General features: G+C 34.8%; 1 protein-coding gene across 1 annotated transcript in view; it reads right to left on the bottom strand.

The window, feature by feature from the left end:
* Positions 1 to 816: 816 nt before the first annotated feature.
* Positions 817 to 16,101, bottom strand: part of EMP3 (epithelial membrane protein 3) — a 97,206-nt gene continuing 81,921 nt past the window's right edge. Inside the window, exons 3-5 of the mRNA XM_053690668.1 lie at positions 13,561 to 13,663; positions 10,726 to 10,866; positions 817 to 1,315 (exon numbers count right to left, since the gene is read on the bottom strand). Coding sequence (XP_053546643.1) covers positions 1,146 to 1,315; positions 10,726 to 10,866; positions 13,561 to 13,663 — 414 coding nt within the window. The 3' untranslated portion in view covers positions 817 to 1,145. The remainder of the gene's footprint in view (positions 1,316 to 10,725; positions 10,867 to 13,560; positions 13,664 to 16,101) is intronic.

The raw sequence follows: 16,101 nt of genomic DNA, 5'->3' as shown, positions 1-16,101 counted from the left end.
ATCACATGCCCGTAAACGGGCAAATTTGCCCGTTTGCGGGCGTGCAGTAAATAATCAGCCATTACAAGTGACTGGTTATTGCTACCGTGACCTTGAGGTAGCAATTAGTGCTCAGAAAAGAGTAGTGTTCTTCATTAAATAATAAAAATAGTAGCATCTTTATTTTTGAATAAAGTCACTGAAAAAAAAGCAGTTATAAGGGGTTAAGGTTGGCGGGTGCGGGGTGTTAGAAAAACGGCACTGAACATGGCCTTTACATTGCAGTCTATGGCAACTGTGTGTTCCCTGTATATATATATATATATATATATATATATATATATATATATATATATATATATATATATATATATATATATATATGCTTATATACACACACACATATATATATTTATAAAATGATATATATATATATATGTGTGTGTGTGTGTGTTAATATGTGTATATACACATATAAACACATAAATATATATGTATATAACCATATACATATATATTTAAATTTGCTGCCCATCGCTGCGCGACTTACCCCCTTGGCTGCGCTTAGGTTCTGTGCCGTTTATGACTGCATCAGAATGAGGTTCCCATTGCACCTAACTTGTAATACCAGCATACATTTGCGTACGCTGGTATTACTAGGTTGGGCGCAAATATCGCTTTCATGGAAGCGATCTTTTCCACTCAACTTGTAATCTAGCCCATTGCATGCTATAAGGAATAAAAAGGAAACATTTCTTTTTAAAAAATGCTGTTTCTAGTTAAAAATTGCCTTTTAGGATAGCAATTTCTCATCATAAATATATCCAAAAAGCAGCATAATTTGACCTATCATTTATTTAATAAACAATTTTCTTTATCACTTTAAACCTATTGTGTTCCAAAATGATATAGCTTGAAGAGAAATACACATATATTAACATAAACATATCTTCAGTGAGAACAGTCAAATGGTGTACCAATTGTCCAAGATGTATGAGAAAAACAAATATAAGTGTTAATAATGGTTTCAGTCCAATTAAATGTGATTGTATGTGGTATTCGTGGTTCTATTCCAACCCACAAGGCAAGAACCTAGGTCATCAAAGTTCCCTCTACCACACTTTGCTCTGATGAGATTCCTTGGAATGGTAAATAGAACACTTGCCTTATTCCCTCTTTCGCAGATGTATATATATGATGCCACTAATCATACTGAGGGGAAAAGCTACCCAAGCTAATACAAAGCAGTGGCCAAAATATCCTCCTTTATCCCTGTTTGGATGAAACTCTGACACATGACTTGCATAGATCACGGCTCCAGTAAATACAGTAAGACCTGTACAAAAATAAAAAAAAAATGAAAATTAAGTTATACTGTACTGTAATATTGATGCCTATAACAGCCCTGTGCTTTTCATGAATCCAATATGCAGTGTTTCACATATGTTGACAGGTTCTAAATAAGGATAGTACACTGATATATATCTAGATCTGCTAATAATTGAGTAATATTCTTATATACATATTTGCGTGCTTTTTCTTTGCCATGGAGTGAATGACTTGGCAGCTGGAGAAGATTATTTCCTTTACAATTCTTTTTTTAATGTAATGTAAATGTGTTCTGGGCTTCCTTGGTTGATGTTTAACCTTGTTCAAGCAGTTGTTGCAAATTGAATTAATATCCCTGCACTTCCTCATTTATTGCACCTTTAGTGTTATTGATTCAATTTGTTTTTAATTGTATTTTATCTATATTATACTTTTCATTACCATTGATTTATTTCAACAGCTAAAATACTATATTTTGCTGAAGCTCCTGTAGAATCATACGCAGTGCTGGTGGTTAAATGGCTTCTGACCTCTGTAGTTTGTACCAACCTCACCTTCCCATCCTTGCTTCAGTTTGTTCAGTTTCTACCTATTTGGAGTAGGGATGGGCGAATGTGTAAATTTTCGAATTTCGAATGTAGAACGAATGTTATTACCGAAATTCGAATTCTAAATCCGAATGTCGATAAGAACGAATATTCTTAAAAATTCGAAAATCGAATGTAATTTACAGTTTTCGAATGTCACTTTCAAATTCGAATATTTATAATTAAATCGAATGTCCACATTCGAAATTTGAATTTAACATTCTATTTAACAAATACTATTCAGAAGTTCAATAGTTCATGTGTTTGGGTGGGAATCTAGTAAATTGATACATAATAGATACAAATATATAATTTCGAATGTTTCCATATAGAATATTGCATAATTCGAATATTACATTTAAAGAAAGCATTAGAAATACTATTACAAACATATAAATTCGAATTTTTCGAATTCGAATATAAATTCGAATTTTTTGAATTCGAATATAAATTCGAATTTTTCGAATTCGAATATTGCATAATTCAAATATTACATTTAAAGAAAAAGCATTAGAAATACTATTACAATCTGAATTCGAATACACGTATTGCATAATTCGAATATTACATTTAAAGAAAAAGCATTAGAAATACTATTACAATCTAAATTAGAATTTTTCGAATTCTAATACACGTATTGCATAATTCGAATATTACATTTAAAGAAAAAGCATTAGAAATACTATTACAATCTAAATTAGAATTTTTCGAATTCGAATACACGTATTGCATAATTCGTATATTACATTTAAAGAAAAAGCATTAGAAATACTATTACAATCTAAATTCGAATTTTTCGAATTCAAATACACATATTGCATAATTCGAATATTACATTTAAAGAAAAAGCATTAGAAATACTATTACAATCTAAATTCGAATTTTTCGAATTTTAATATTGCATAATTCGAATATTACATTTGAAGAAAAAGCATTAGAAATACTATTACAATCTAAATTCGAATTTTTGCGAAAAGAATATTTTCGAATGTAATCGTAAAATTCAAAACCGAACATTCAAAAATCGAATGTTAGAATGTTATGTAAACATTCGAAATTCGATTCGAACGAACGAATGTGTTAAAATTTGTGCCATTTTTCGAATGTTGCAAAACATTTGCCCATCCCTAATTTGGAGTATTGTAAGCTAAGCCGTTGCTCTGTTCAACATGAAGGTTTTTTTTTTATTTTAGATCTAAATTTAATAGTGGTTACTTTATCTGTGATTCTTAGGGGAAAAGGCTTTTACAGATAAAGTAGCATCTGCTTTTTCATAAGACTTGTAAACCTGTAAACCTGCTAAGGTATATTGCAAATGTAATACTAATAATGAATTAGAGAAGCAGCGATGTGTTTTTGTGTGACTGGACCAAGGTGTAGCTACTTTTTTTCTCCTGTACAATACAGCAAGATAAGTTGCATAACTCACTGAGCTTTGCGCTCACAAGAGTGCTCTTCCATAGGCTCATATGGGAGTCTCGTTCTGATGCCGTCAGAGATGGCATCAAAACTTCTGCACCAAGGGAATGCTAAACCTCCACTCAGAGATCTGGGCTCCATGGGATAACATTGCACACCTTCCTCCACCTAAGCCTTGAAGAGTGACAACACCTCCCCCCTCCCCTCTTCTCTCTCTCTCTTTTCTTTTTCTCTTTTTCTTCTTCTCCCCTCTTCCCTGGGAACAAGCTAAGTTTACGTGTATCTCAATAATTGGTCTACTATATTCAACATTTATGATGAAGGAAGCCAAATTGATTGGCTATCTGTTTATATTTGGCTGTACAGTTTTACTAAGTTTTACTTTATTTCTGTTAAGTTATATTTGTACCAGTAAAGGGGGTAAGACGCGCAGCAAGTATAATTAGATATCTATATGCTGATATACATATATATATATATATTTATGTGTTTATATGTTATATGTCCCGCCAACTTTACCCCCAAAATACTGCCTAGTGTAAACTACACTCGACAGAATTTTGGGGGCATTTGGGGCAGATTTATAAAATTAACCAGGGATCCGATCTCTGGTTAATTTTATAAGCGCCAATTGCACTCCCGCAAACAGGCAAATAATTTAGTGTTCCACTTGTAATCTAGCCCTAACTTGTGGGGGGGGGGGCATTTTCCTTATGTACAGTTTCTATATTATACTTTTTTGGGAAATCCTTTAACACAGCTTCGACAGTACAGAATCATCCCATCTACTGGCTTGTTTTAACTTTCTAGGAATCTTGAGAATCAATGAAAATCTATGGAAGATGTATGCCAGTGAATAATTCCATGCAATAAATGACATTTGCTATGTATATGTATGGAGCTGAAATGGCCATAATTCATGCGATCATGCTTTTTGCGGGCAGTAGACAGTACTAGAGACATCTATTCATTTAGTGTTTTCAGAGTACCAACTGTTCTTGTTTTAGACACTTACACTATAAATTTCTTTATAGTTTGTTTTGAGATAAATCCCCTCCTAAAGATTAATAGTTGTTACATCTTTATGATAACTTTTTGCCCATAAAACACAAATTTTCCCTTCATTAGCAACTGAAGATTCAATATCCCTCCATTTTACTTCCATATGACATCACTGACATAATATCTGTGTTCCCCACTTACAACTGAAACTACTCAAGTGGATTACCCAATAATCCAAGTATTAGTACCATTCCAAGATACGCTTGAGGGGCAACAAAGACATAATTCCCAATAAACTGTTCCAATTCCTGGTTCACAAAATACCTTTGGTAATTGCTGAACATTCCTTTGAGAAAAATAACCACTATTTATTTTAGAAAAAAATTATGTGATGTCCAAAAATCTAGTCCTTAAAGATGTTTGCTTGACTAAATGCGAAAGTTGACTTCCCCCCCCCCCCCAAAGATTCAAGAGCCACCCATTGAATTTTTAGATTCTTACTTTAGTTGTTTTCCATACGCAAGCCAAGATCAACTTATCACCCATATCTAGAGTTCTTTCTCTTTTGGTCCTTAGTCTGAATGTAAATTACATATTCCCTTGGTGTTTCACACATAATTGAAGACTGAAAATGTACTGAGGAAAAGCTAGTATGCATATTTCACACCAATAAAGGTCAATAGTTGACAAAGATGAATAGCAGCTAATCCAATGGGTAAAAATTTCTGTTTTGACTTTTCCTACCTTGATTAAAAAAAAGCTGTACTGAAATGAAAATTCTATTTGATCCTTGTTCTTATTTGATCTTTGAACTTCATAAAATTACAAGCAGATCTGACACAACACACTTTCCTCTACTTCACACGTTGTAGAATGCATTCCTCTCCCTACTGCATCTATACTTTACATTCAACTCCAAGGCCAGAATGATTTGGTCTAAGTTTCATCCCCCCTCAAAAAAATTATTTTCTGAGGAATAAGCACACGTTTATCTTACAGCCATCCAATAAGTATTCCCAGCACAATCAATAGAGAATTTAATAAAGTGAGAGGCCTCTATTTATCAAAGTCTGGCGGACCTGATCCGACAGTGCGGATCAGGTCCGCCAGACCTCGCTGAATACAGAGAGCAATACGCTCTCCGTATTCAGCATTACACCAGCAGCTCGCAAGAGCTGCTGGTGCAACGCCGCCCCCTGCAGAATGGCGGCCAATCGTCCGCCAGCAAGGGGGTGTCAATCAACCCGATCGTACTTGATCGGGTTGAATTGCCGCGATGTCTGTCCGCCTGCTCAGAGTAGGCGGACAGGTTATGGAGCAGCGGTCTTTAGACCGCTGCTTCATAACTGGTGTTTCTGGCGAGCCTGCAGGCTCGCCAGAAACACGGAGCCTCAAGCTCTATCCGGAGCTTGATAGATATGTCCCAATATCTGCTGCAGCAACCTCAGTTGCCTTATGAGAATCCACTACACATGATTCAAAGAGTTTAATATAACTTAAATCTTGAACTATCGTCCTTATGACAATCTGATTTTACAATACTTTTGATGTCATCATGCATCAGGATTTCATCAATATTTTTTCTAGGAGTAGTAAACTAGTTTGAGCCTCTACCAGCAAATAAAATAGTTTTCTATATAAAATGACTCTTTAACAGATTTAATAATGTATTAATAGCCTACTTACAAAAGCAAAGTTTATGACGAGCATCTGTTTAGCAAACATCTGATTTCATGGTTATGATCCATAAAATGAGATGTTTCACTAAACAGATGCTCCTATTTTACACATGTATTGTAGACTACATCATTTCTACAATGTTATCTCTCACGACCTTGATTTTAATCTTTTTTCCCTTTATTTTCAGCAATGCTGAAACACATAGGAGATCATATATGGAAACTCACATACCTATGAAGAGAAGACTTCAGAATCTGTCGATTAGGAAGGATACATCATATATAGCTAATCATAATGCTATTCTTGGGTCTTGATTATTACAATCATCTGAACCATATTTATCCAACCTACATACTACGAGATTACAAGAGCCATATGCATAAGGCTAGTTGTTTGAAGATGATATTTATGTTTGTTCAATGCCTTTGTTTACCCTATTAACCCAACTACAAAAATTAAATAAAATGTATTACTAAACTGTTCTCCCACTGAAAATTGGGCTTGTGAAATTTTGTTTGTACAACCACGTGCAACTATAACACTAAGAGCATAGAAATTAAAGTTGCAAAGATTAAAAAATAAAAAAATATATATTTGTCTTCTCAGGTCACAGATGGAGAGAGCTGTGCGAATTATTTTTTAACAAATAAAAACATTAGGACCTCTGTCTAAAAATCTTTCCAAAGGACAGGACCAAAAGACTGACCCAGAAGATTCTTTTGAAGCCGTTTACACCTTGTGAGTGGTGTGGTAAATTTATAGATTTCATATTAGACTGTGGAGCTTTTACATTTATGATTTCAAATTTTTAATTAGTAAGGGCTTTTTCTTGTATTAATAAAAATGTCATATCAAGCAATTGTGAGTAGATGATGGTGCATGTATTAGACAACTAGAACAGATATAAAAGAAGCACAAACTGCTATACATAGACTATGTTTTGGATTTGGTTTAATTACCATTGGGTACAAATGGATATCCAGTCAAATAAGCATTGGCATTGTCTGAAACCATTTTGATAGTAAATGGATAAAAATGTAATCCCATAGAGTCCTAGGCAAGCATATGTTTAACAGTATCACAAAAATACAATTATCTGCATTGAACAAAATGTTAGCGCTCAGCACACTTCTATCTTACTGTCTTTGAATAAGAGTTTCCAGCACAATCTATACAGAATTTAATAAAGTGAGAATCTGCTGCAGTAATCACAGTTGCCTTATGACAATCCACTAGGGATGGGCGAATGTTTTGCAACATTCGAAAAAACTGCACGAATTTTAACACATTCGTTCGTTCGAATCAAATTTCGAATGTTTACATAACATTCTAACATTCGATTTTTGAATGTTCGGTTTCGAATTTTACGATTACATTCGAAAATATTCTTTTCGAAAAATTCGAATTTAGATTGTAATAGTATTTCTAATGCTTTTTCTTTAAATGCAATATTCAAATTATGCAATACGTGTATTCGAATTCGAAAAATTCGAATTTAGATTGTAATAGTATTTCTAATGCTTTTTCTTTAAATGTAATATTCTAATTATGCAATATTCGAATTCGAAAAATTCGAATTTAGATTGTAATAGTATTTCTAATGCTTTTTCTTTAAATGTAATATTCGAATTATGCAATACGTGTATTCGAATTCGAAAAATTCGAATTTAGATTGTAATAGTATTTCTAATGCTTTTTCTTTAAATGTAATATTCGAATTATGCAATATTCAAATTCGAAAAATTCGAATTTATATGTTTGTAATAGTATTTCTAATGCTTTCTTTAAATGTAATATTCGAATTATGCAATATTCTATATGGAAACATTCGAAATGATATATTTGTATCTATTATGTATCAATTTACTAGATTCCCGCCCTACCACATGAACTATTGAACTTCTGAATAGTATTTGTTAAATTGAATGTTAAATTCGAAATTTCGAATGTGGACATTCGATATAATTATAAACATTCGAATTCGAAAGTGACATTCGAAAACTGTAAATAACATTCGATTTTCGAATTTTTAAGAATATTCGTTCTTATCGACATTCGGATTTAGAATTCGAATTTCGGTAATAACATTCGTTCTACATTCGAAATTCGAAAATTTACACATTCGCCCATCCCTACAATCCACTACATCTTTTCCAAGAGCTTAATATAAAATGGTTTATTACCATTGGGTGGAAATGGATAGAGAGTTAAATAGGCATTGGCAATGTCTTGAACTTTATGGTAGTTAGAGTCCTAGGCAAACGTACGTGTAACAGTTTCATATCAAACATATTTTTTTTGCATTGAACAAAATGGCACCTCCCAGCTGTAGATAACACAAGTAAATATGACAGCTAATACTGTACAATACAACAACCTTGGTCTGGAAAGATTTTTTGACTATGTTTATGAACACTTTTTTACTCTAACACCTTGTTTAAAGGGACAGTCAAGTCCAAAAAAACCTTTCATTTTTCAAATAGGGCATGCAATTTTAAACAACTTTCCAATTTACTTTTATCAACAATTTTGTTTTGTTCTCTTGGTATTCTAGTTGAAAGCAAACCTAGGGAGGGACATATGATAACTTCTAAGCCCTTGAAGGCCGCCTCTATTTTATTTACTTTTCACAACAGGGGAGAGCAAGTTCATGTAGGCCATATAGATAGCATTGTGATCACGCCCGTGGCTAGTGACAGACACTGCACTAATTGGCTAAAATGCAAGTCAATAGATAATAACTAAAAGTCATGTGATTAGGGGCGGTCAGAAGATGCTTAGATACAAGTTAGTCACAGAAGTAAAAAGTGTATTAATATAACAGTGTTGGTTTTGCAAAACTGGGGAATTTGTAATAAAGGGATTATCTATCTTTTTAAACAACAAAAATTCTGGTGTTGACTGTCCCTTTAAGTCTGTTTTATAATATGGTTATCATTGTAGGTTCTAGGGTTGGTTGATGAAGATATCATTGGGTTCTAGACTTATTTAAGGTAATAGACCCAAGGGACATACTTAAGTGTATGGGTGACTGACATTCCCGATAGTCTAAAACAAAAAGAGTAATGACACTACTTCACAAAGGCTCTCAAAGACGGGACACGCATAGATAAGCACAAACAGAAAGTATCTTAGAAAGTTCTCTTGATACTTTATTGGGATTTGCATACATCCAACCTTAGTTGGTGACTAGTAACAGAATACTATCATTGAAACTCATTATTCTATGCCTAGGGTGTCCCTTAAGATGATATTGGAGTTGGACCAGGAATCTGTAAAGTGCATTTGCTTCAAATGTTTTTTTAAAGAATCAAAAGTACTTGTTATGCTATAATAAAGCAATCACTAAATCATCCTTAATAGTAGCTGCAGGAAAAAGCAAAACATGGAGCTTTGATAATGTGCCCTTGATTGAAATGTTAAGAGGTTAAGTATAAAGTAGCCAGTGGGAGTAGTGGTTTTAGTGGGACGCCGCCCCACCACAACCAGAACTCAAAAAGTAGTAGTGTACATGGAGTGAAGAGGTAATAGGTATATCAATCAGTTTACCAGGGTGAGGAGATATTGTTGTTTATATAGTTTATAGATTTGTGACTTAAAAAATGCATATAAGTATTTTGAATATTGAAACAGACTTTCTGTCAGCTCTCGAAACTGCACCTTATCATCCCGGTACTAATTATTTTGGATCTACTTGTGAGCAAACTATGATTCATTTAAGAAAACAATTACACAATATCTCATCTTAGTGGCCAGAAAAGACTATTTTTTTAAATTTTAAGATTTTTTGTTCTCTGTTGACATTATTTGTAATGATGTACAACAATGTTTTAAGTTTAAATAATGAAATAATATACACCTAATGCTAAACATTGTTCATAGATAAGGATTTATAGTATACATTAAATGTATATGAAACTCAATTTTTTTCTATCGTGATTCAGATAGAGCATGTGGTTTTAAACAACTTTCTAATGTACTTCTATTATCAATTGTTCTATGTTCTCTTGGTATCTTTTGTTGAAAACCAGGGACATAAGCTTAGGAGCCGGACCATTTTTGGAGCACTATATAGCAGCAGTTTTACAAGCCTGTTATCCATTTGCAAGTGTACTATATGGCAGCACTATTTCTTGCCATGCAGTGCTCCAGATGCCTACCTAGGTATCTTTTCAACTCCTACAGGCCCATTTATCAAGCTCCGTACGGAGCTTGAAGGGCCGTGTTTCTGGCAAGTCTTTAGACTCGCCAGAAACACAACTTATGAAGCAGCGGTCTAAAGACCGCTGCTCCATAACCCTGTCCGCCTGCTCTGAGCAGGCGGACAGGAATCGCCGATCGGGTTGATTGACACCTCTCTGCTGGCGGAGTCTGCAGGGGGCGGCGATGCACCAGCAGCTCTTGTGAGCTGCTGGTGCAATGCTAAATGCGGAGAGCGTATTGCTCTCCGCATTTAGCGAGGTCTTGCGGACCTGATCCGCAGTGTCGGATCAGGTCCGCAAGCCCTTTGATAAATTGGGGCCTTAAAATCATGGGAACGAAGCAATAATGATAAAATACCTCAATTGGATTTTTTTTTAATATGGTATGCTCTGTCGAAATCACAAAATAAATATTTAAATTTTTATATCCCTTTAATAATACATTAGAAATTACAGTATGTATAATGACAATACTGCTAGTAATCTATTGTGACAATAGTAATTTATGTAAAAAAAATGGTATTTACTTGTGAGAATCTGGAAAATGCCGGTAGCGTAAAAGAGTCCTCCACGTTCCATTGTATAGAGCTGGCACATGAACAGCATGAAAGAGAAGCTTGAAAACAAGACTGCTAGAACCATGAGGGCCTGGACTGCATGGAACCATTCTGTAGAAGATAAGAAACATCATCCTGAGGACAAGAGTGGTAGCCTTTAACATTAAAATATTAATGACTGTCATGCTCCACTATATTTGTTACAGACTGAATAAAAGTTTGTGCTCTAAAAATGTTATGTTTAAATATGTTTGTGAGATGTTTCTTTACACCTAGAACTCACAAAAGGTAATTGGTTTGTCTTCTCAATTAGAATGACATAAAGATGCAATTAAAAATCTAATGCAAAAGTGGTGAAACAGTTAACAGGACAGTAAACATACTTTTCCCCTATAATTGTGCAGTATATGGAAATGTAATAACCACAGTGAGACTCTAGCTTCCTTTAGCACCCCCCCCCAAAAAAAAATCCTCTATTTACATCTGCTATCACAGGGTTATTCTAACAGTAAATCACATACCACTTCTCATTTATTCATAGAAGTTACTTCCTCTCCCAGCTTTGCTAAACATTTATCCTTAAATGCTTTTATCAGATTCCTTTTTAAGAATAGCTGTGTAAGCAGTGGTGGGTCAGTTAGCATCTCAGAAGACTATTCAGGATAGGGAGGCTTGTGGGATAGTCAAGGAGATCTCAATGTCTTAGCAAACAGAAGGTGGAGTCACATCACATTGGAAAAGGCACTGGGTGGTAAGTAAATGTATCAGGGTTGGGATAAGTTGTCCTCAGTAAACCAGGACATGTATAGGGTCCTGGGGAGCTATGTGAGGGACAGTCATAACTCTCAATTAGTAATATTTCCACAAAATGCAAGGCGGTTGGGAACTCTGCTTCCTTTTTTCTTTCACACAGGGATAGTCTAAAAATGTAACCTGCTTGCAGTCCTCAACGATAAATTATGGGCAAGTCTAGACCATCCAGTATTATAAAGATATAGGCACTTACTTTGACACAAAATAAAATACTGATTGTGCACAGTTTGTTAAATGGGGCTATCATCTACTAAGGTGCCGATTTATCAAGGGCAGAATGGCCCCTGATGCCCCTGTTTCCGCGTGAGCCTTCAGGCTTGCTGGAAACAGCAGTTATGAAGCAGTAGTCTTAAGACCGCTGCTTCTTAACTGGTCCCCTGACTCTGAGGCTGCGGTCTGCAATCAGCCCGATCCTATACGATCAGGTTGATTGACATCTGCAGGGGGCGGCATTGCACAAGCAGTTGACCAGAACTGCTTGTGCAATGTTAAATGCCGACAGCATATGCTGTCTGCATTCAGCATTGTCTGTCGGACATGATATGCTATGGCGTATCATGTTGGACAGACATTGATAAATCGGCCCCCAAGACTCTTTTTTAGCAAAAGAATGGACTTCACCCCGAAACATTGCTTTATGTTTGGCTAATAAACTTCTTCACTTTATTGGGAGTGCAGCTTCTATTATTTTTTAATTTGCATTACTTGGAGCCAGTGGACTGCTCTACAAGCCTGCACCCTTCATTGCATATGAAAATTGTCTTTTTTAAGCAGTGCTCACCTAATTACTGTTCTATTATTTTGAAATACATGCAACGCATTTCAGTGCTGATTTGTTTGCACATGTGCAGCAACTCTTCCTCAGATACCTGCAGTAAAACCTAGGGTTCAAAATAGTGGCACCCATAATTAGAGGGAGGTGCATTAAATGTATTTGGTGTTTAAAGGGACAGTATACACCAATTTTCATTTAACTGCATATCGTAGACACTACTATAAAGAATAATATGCACAGATACTAATCTAAAAATCCAGTATAAAACCATTTAAAAACTGACTTAAAAGCTCCCAGTTTAGCACTGTTAAAAAGGTTAGCTGGAACACCCACTGAAAGTGGTTCTATAGCAAAAAGAGCAGACCCCCTTCCTCTGCATATGAAAAGACACTTTAAACAAACAGGAGCAAGCTGGAGTAGGTATACATCAGTATTCTCCTAAAACTTTGGGGCTTGGTTAGGTGTCTGAAAATCAGTGCAATGTTGTTTAAAAATAAGCAAAACTATACATTAAAAAAAAAGCTGTATAGGCTATATAAATGGATCATCTACAAAATATTTATGCAAAGAAAAATCTAGTGTATAATGTCCTTTTAATGTTCCTTTAAGTTTTTAAGACTTCTATATAAATCCAATATGTCACATCTTTACAAATGTACATATCATGTCTACAAAAAGATAATCCAACAACACTCGATATTGTCATTTTTGCAGTATTCAGTTTGTGTACAATTTGAGACAGTGGGTGATAAAAATTTTGTACTTTTTATAAGATAGTTTTGGTATCATAACTGTTAGTTTATGCAAGCTTTTCAATGAAATTCAAATCTAATTTTATGCTTGTCAGCTAGGATTTTGTGGTATGCTAGTGGTGTTTTTATATTAAACTGGAACATGGATTCAGGCATACATTAGGAAGCAAGATTTATAATTAAAAAAAAAAATCCCATCTGCAACAAGAAATAAAATCACAGTTTCTTTCTGTTTTCTCTATATAGAGATGAGGATTTTCCATGTTTCATAAGATCATACTGAAAGTTAAAATACACATGAATGTGAAAAATGACTTTGGGAAGATAAAATATACAGTTGTTTTTTTTTTAAATACAGTTCTACATTTAATCACTACAATAATTATGCTAATACATCTTTAAATAACTTTTGTTAGTTAGTTTGGCTCTATCCATAGTAAAATAAAAAAAAAACAAGCAACTTACCATTATCAGATACAGAAGAGCACAGCCAGGCATTTGTATTGTTCTCATAAAGGCAATCGTACCAAAGGTTCACTGTCTCGTCTTCTGAGAAAACCCACCATGACTAAACAAATAACAAGGTGAGAATGTGAGAATGCAGGTCGTACAGTGCAGTTGTCAATCAAATGTAATGAATAAACTGATGTATTCCTTACAAAACCAAATTTATATTTTATAAATAGAATTAAAGGGACATTAAACACTAAATAACTGCTAAACAGAATGATGCATTCAAAGAAAAGATTAGTCTGAGAATAACATGTAGATGTATTTTTTAAAGTTTAATTAGTTGATTAAATAGTGACAAAATAAGTGTAAAGTTTTAGGGGCCTATCTATCAAGCTCAGTATGGAGCTTGAAGGCCCATGTGACTAGACAGCGTGCCCGATGCGCTTAGAGGAAACAAACAGACCCGCTCAGTAGAGCCAGGAGCGGCCTACCGTGAAAGTAAATTTTTTAGCATTTTTTCACTTTAATCTTTTAACGTACAACGTTTGCGCTAAGCTGATGTTATATAATTCTGCACTATGTGCAGAATTATATAACATTATTTTGTGGGTTTACTGGCACTTTAAGTGAAATTTCATGAGATCACAGTAAAAGAGTTCATGACCTCAGCACTATTGATGCTGATTGGCTGCTGTTTATTTCTTCATTTTTTTTTTTTTTTTTTTACCTACAGCTGGACAGCAGCTGAAGTATAACTTTTTACACAGAACTTACTCTGCTGAGCTGAGGAGATTGTGAGGTAAAATATCTTCCTTTTTTACATAGAGATGCTCAGGTGATATTTTCCTGTCAGCTTTTTACAGCTATACTGCATCAGTTTCAAGTGATTTAGCATATGAGTATTATGTCCCTTTAAGTAAAATTAAACTTTTATGATTTTGAAGTTTAAACAACTTTACAATTTACTACCGTTATTAAATTGTGCACCATGTTTTAATATTCACACTTTCTAATGCACCAGCTCCTATTGAGCATGTGCAATTGTTCACAGTATATACATATATATGTATTGTGTGATTGGCTGATGGCTGTCACATGATACAGGGGGAAATGTAAACACATTTTAAAATTTGTCAGAAAAAAAAAATCTAATGCTCCTTTAAAATTCAGAGTAAGCGCTTTTGCATTGCCGCCTTGTTATTGTACATTTGTTGATTTGGCAATTCTACTGCATTTAATGGCCCTTTATTATAACAACAGAAGATTCAAAAACATTTTTGGCAGGGAAGTAAAGAGCTTACATGAACCTATTAACCCCTTCATGCCCAGGGGAAGTTTTAAACATCGGTACAAAGTCCTCCATGATTCAATCCCGGCCTTGAAATCACATGATTGCATCGTTGATCACATGATTTTGTTTTCAAACAACTGTTTACCGCAGAACTTTGTTCCAATGACTACGATGCTAGGCACTCCTTTTGCTTAAAGCAGGAGACTGCAGGACGCCTAATAAGACATTTGATGCCGTCCTAAGGGCGTTAAAGCCCAGAGCTGTTAAGATGGCATAGAACATCCTAAGGTTGTTAAGAGATTAACCAAGAATTTTCCTGCTTTTTAAAAAATTGGATTTCAATTTTTAGCAATAAATCATACTCAGAAATTCTATAAATGCCCATAGCCAAGTGATAAAAGTTTGTTAAACACAAACACATACACAATAATAAAAAAGTGCAGTGCTCACTTGTGATATAATGATCAATTACTTAAACAAATGATAGAAAAGCAAACTATTAAACAGTGCAATAAGTATATGTGTGCGATGTGTTTCCACAATCCAAAGACATATAAATAGACCCAAATGTTCAATATATATTCTTCTTGCCTCAAGAAAAAATAAATACTGTATAGGAGTGAAGTACAGTTTGTATTAGATTGGTGTTCGTACAACAAAATCTCCTGCCTCGTGTCCTGTATTCTCGCGATAGCTTTCCTTGTGACGATATTAAGAGGGGGCTTTGACTTAAAGTTCTGACGGCAAATAGTACTTGGAACTTTACATCATAGCCATGCCCCCTTAATATTGTCAATAGGAAAGGTATCACGAGAATACTGGACACGAGGCAAGAGAATTTGTGATACGAACACCAGTCTAATCCATTCCCATCTTGCTATAGTAACGGTATATGCCGCCCACTGAGTGCATATAGGTGTTGGATACCCGGTCGAGTGACTATTTCTGGGGAGCAATATTGTGGCTTTTTATGGCCCTCACAGCAAAAGACCCCCAAAAGGGCCCTCTACATTAGGGCCCCAGAGCAAAAACCCCACATCCAGACACAAGGCCCCCACTCTGGGACCAGGGCCCCCACAAAATCCTTACTTAAACGGACAGTATTCAACAATTTGCATTTACCTGCATGTAATAGACACTACTATAAATAATAATATGCACAGATACTGATCTAAAAATTCAGTATAAAACCGTTTAAAAACTTACTTAGAAGCTCCCAGTTTAGCACTGTTGAAAAGGTTAGCTAGAACACCCACTGATAG

The sequence above is a fragment of the Bombina bombina genome, chromosome 8 (genome assembly GCF_027579735.1).
Source record: "Bombina bombina isolate aBomBom1 chromosome 8, aBomBom1.pri, whole genome shotgun sequence".
In the NCBI taxonomy this organism is placed as follows: domain Eukaryota; kingdom Metazoa; phylum Chordata; class Amphibia; order Anura; family Bombinatoridae; genus Bombina; species Bombina bombina.
This window is presented reverse-complemented; position numbering and strand designations above follow the sequence as displayed.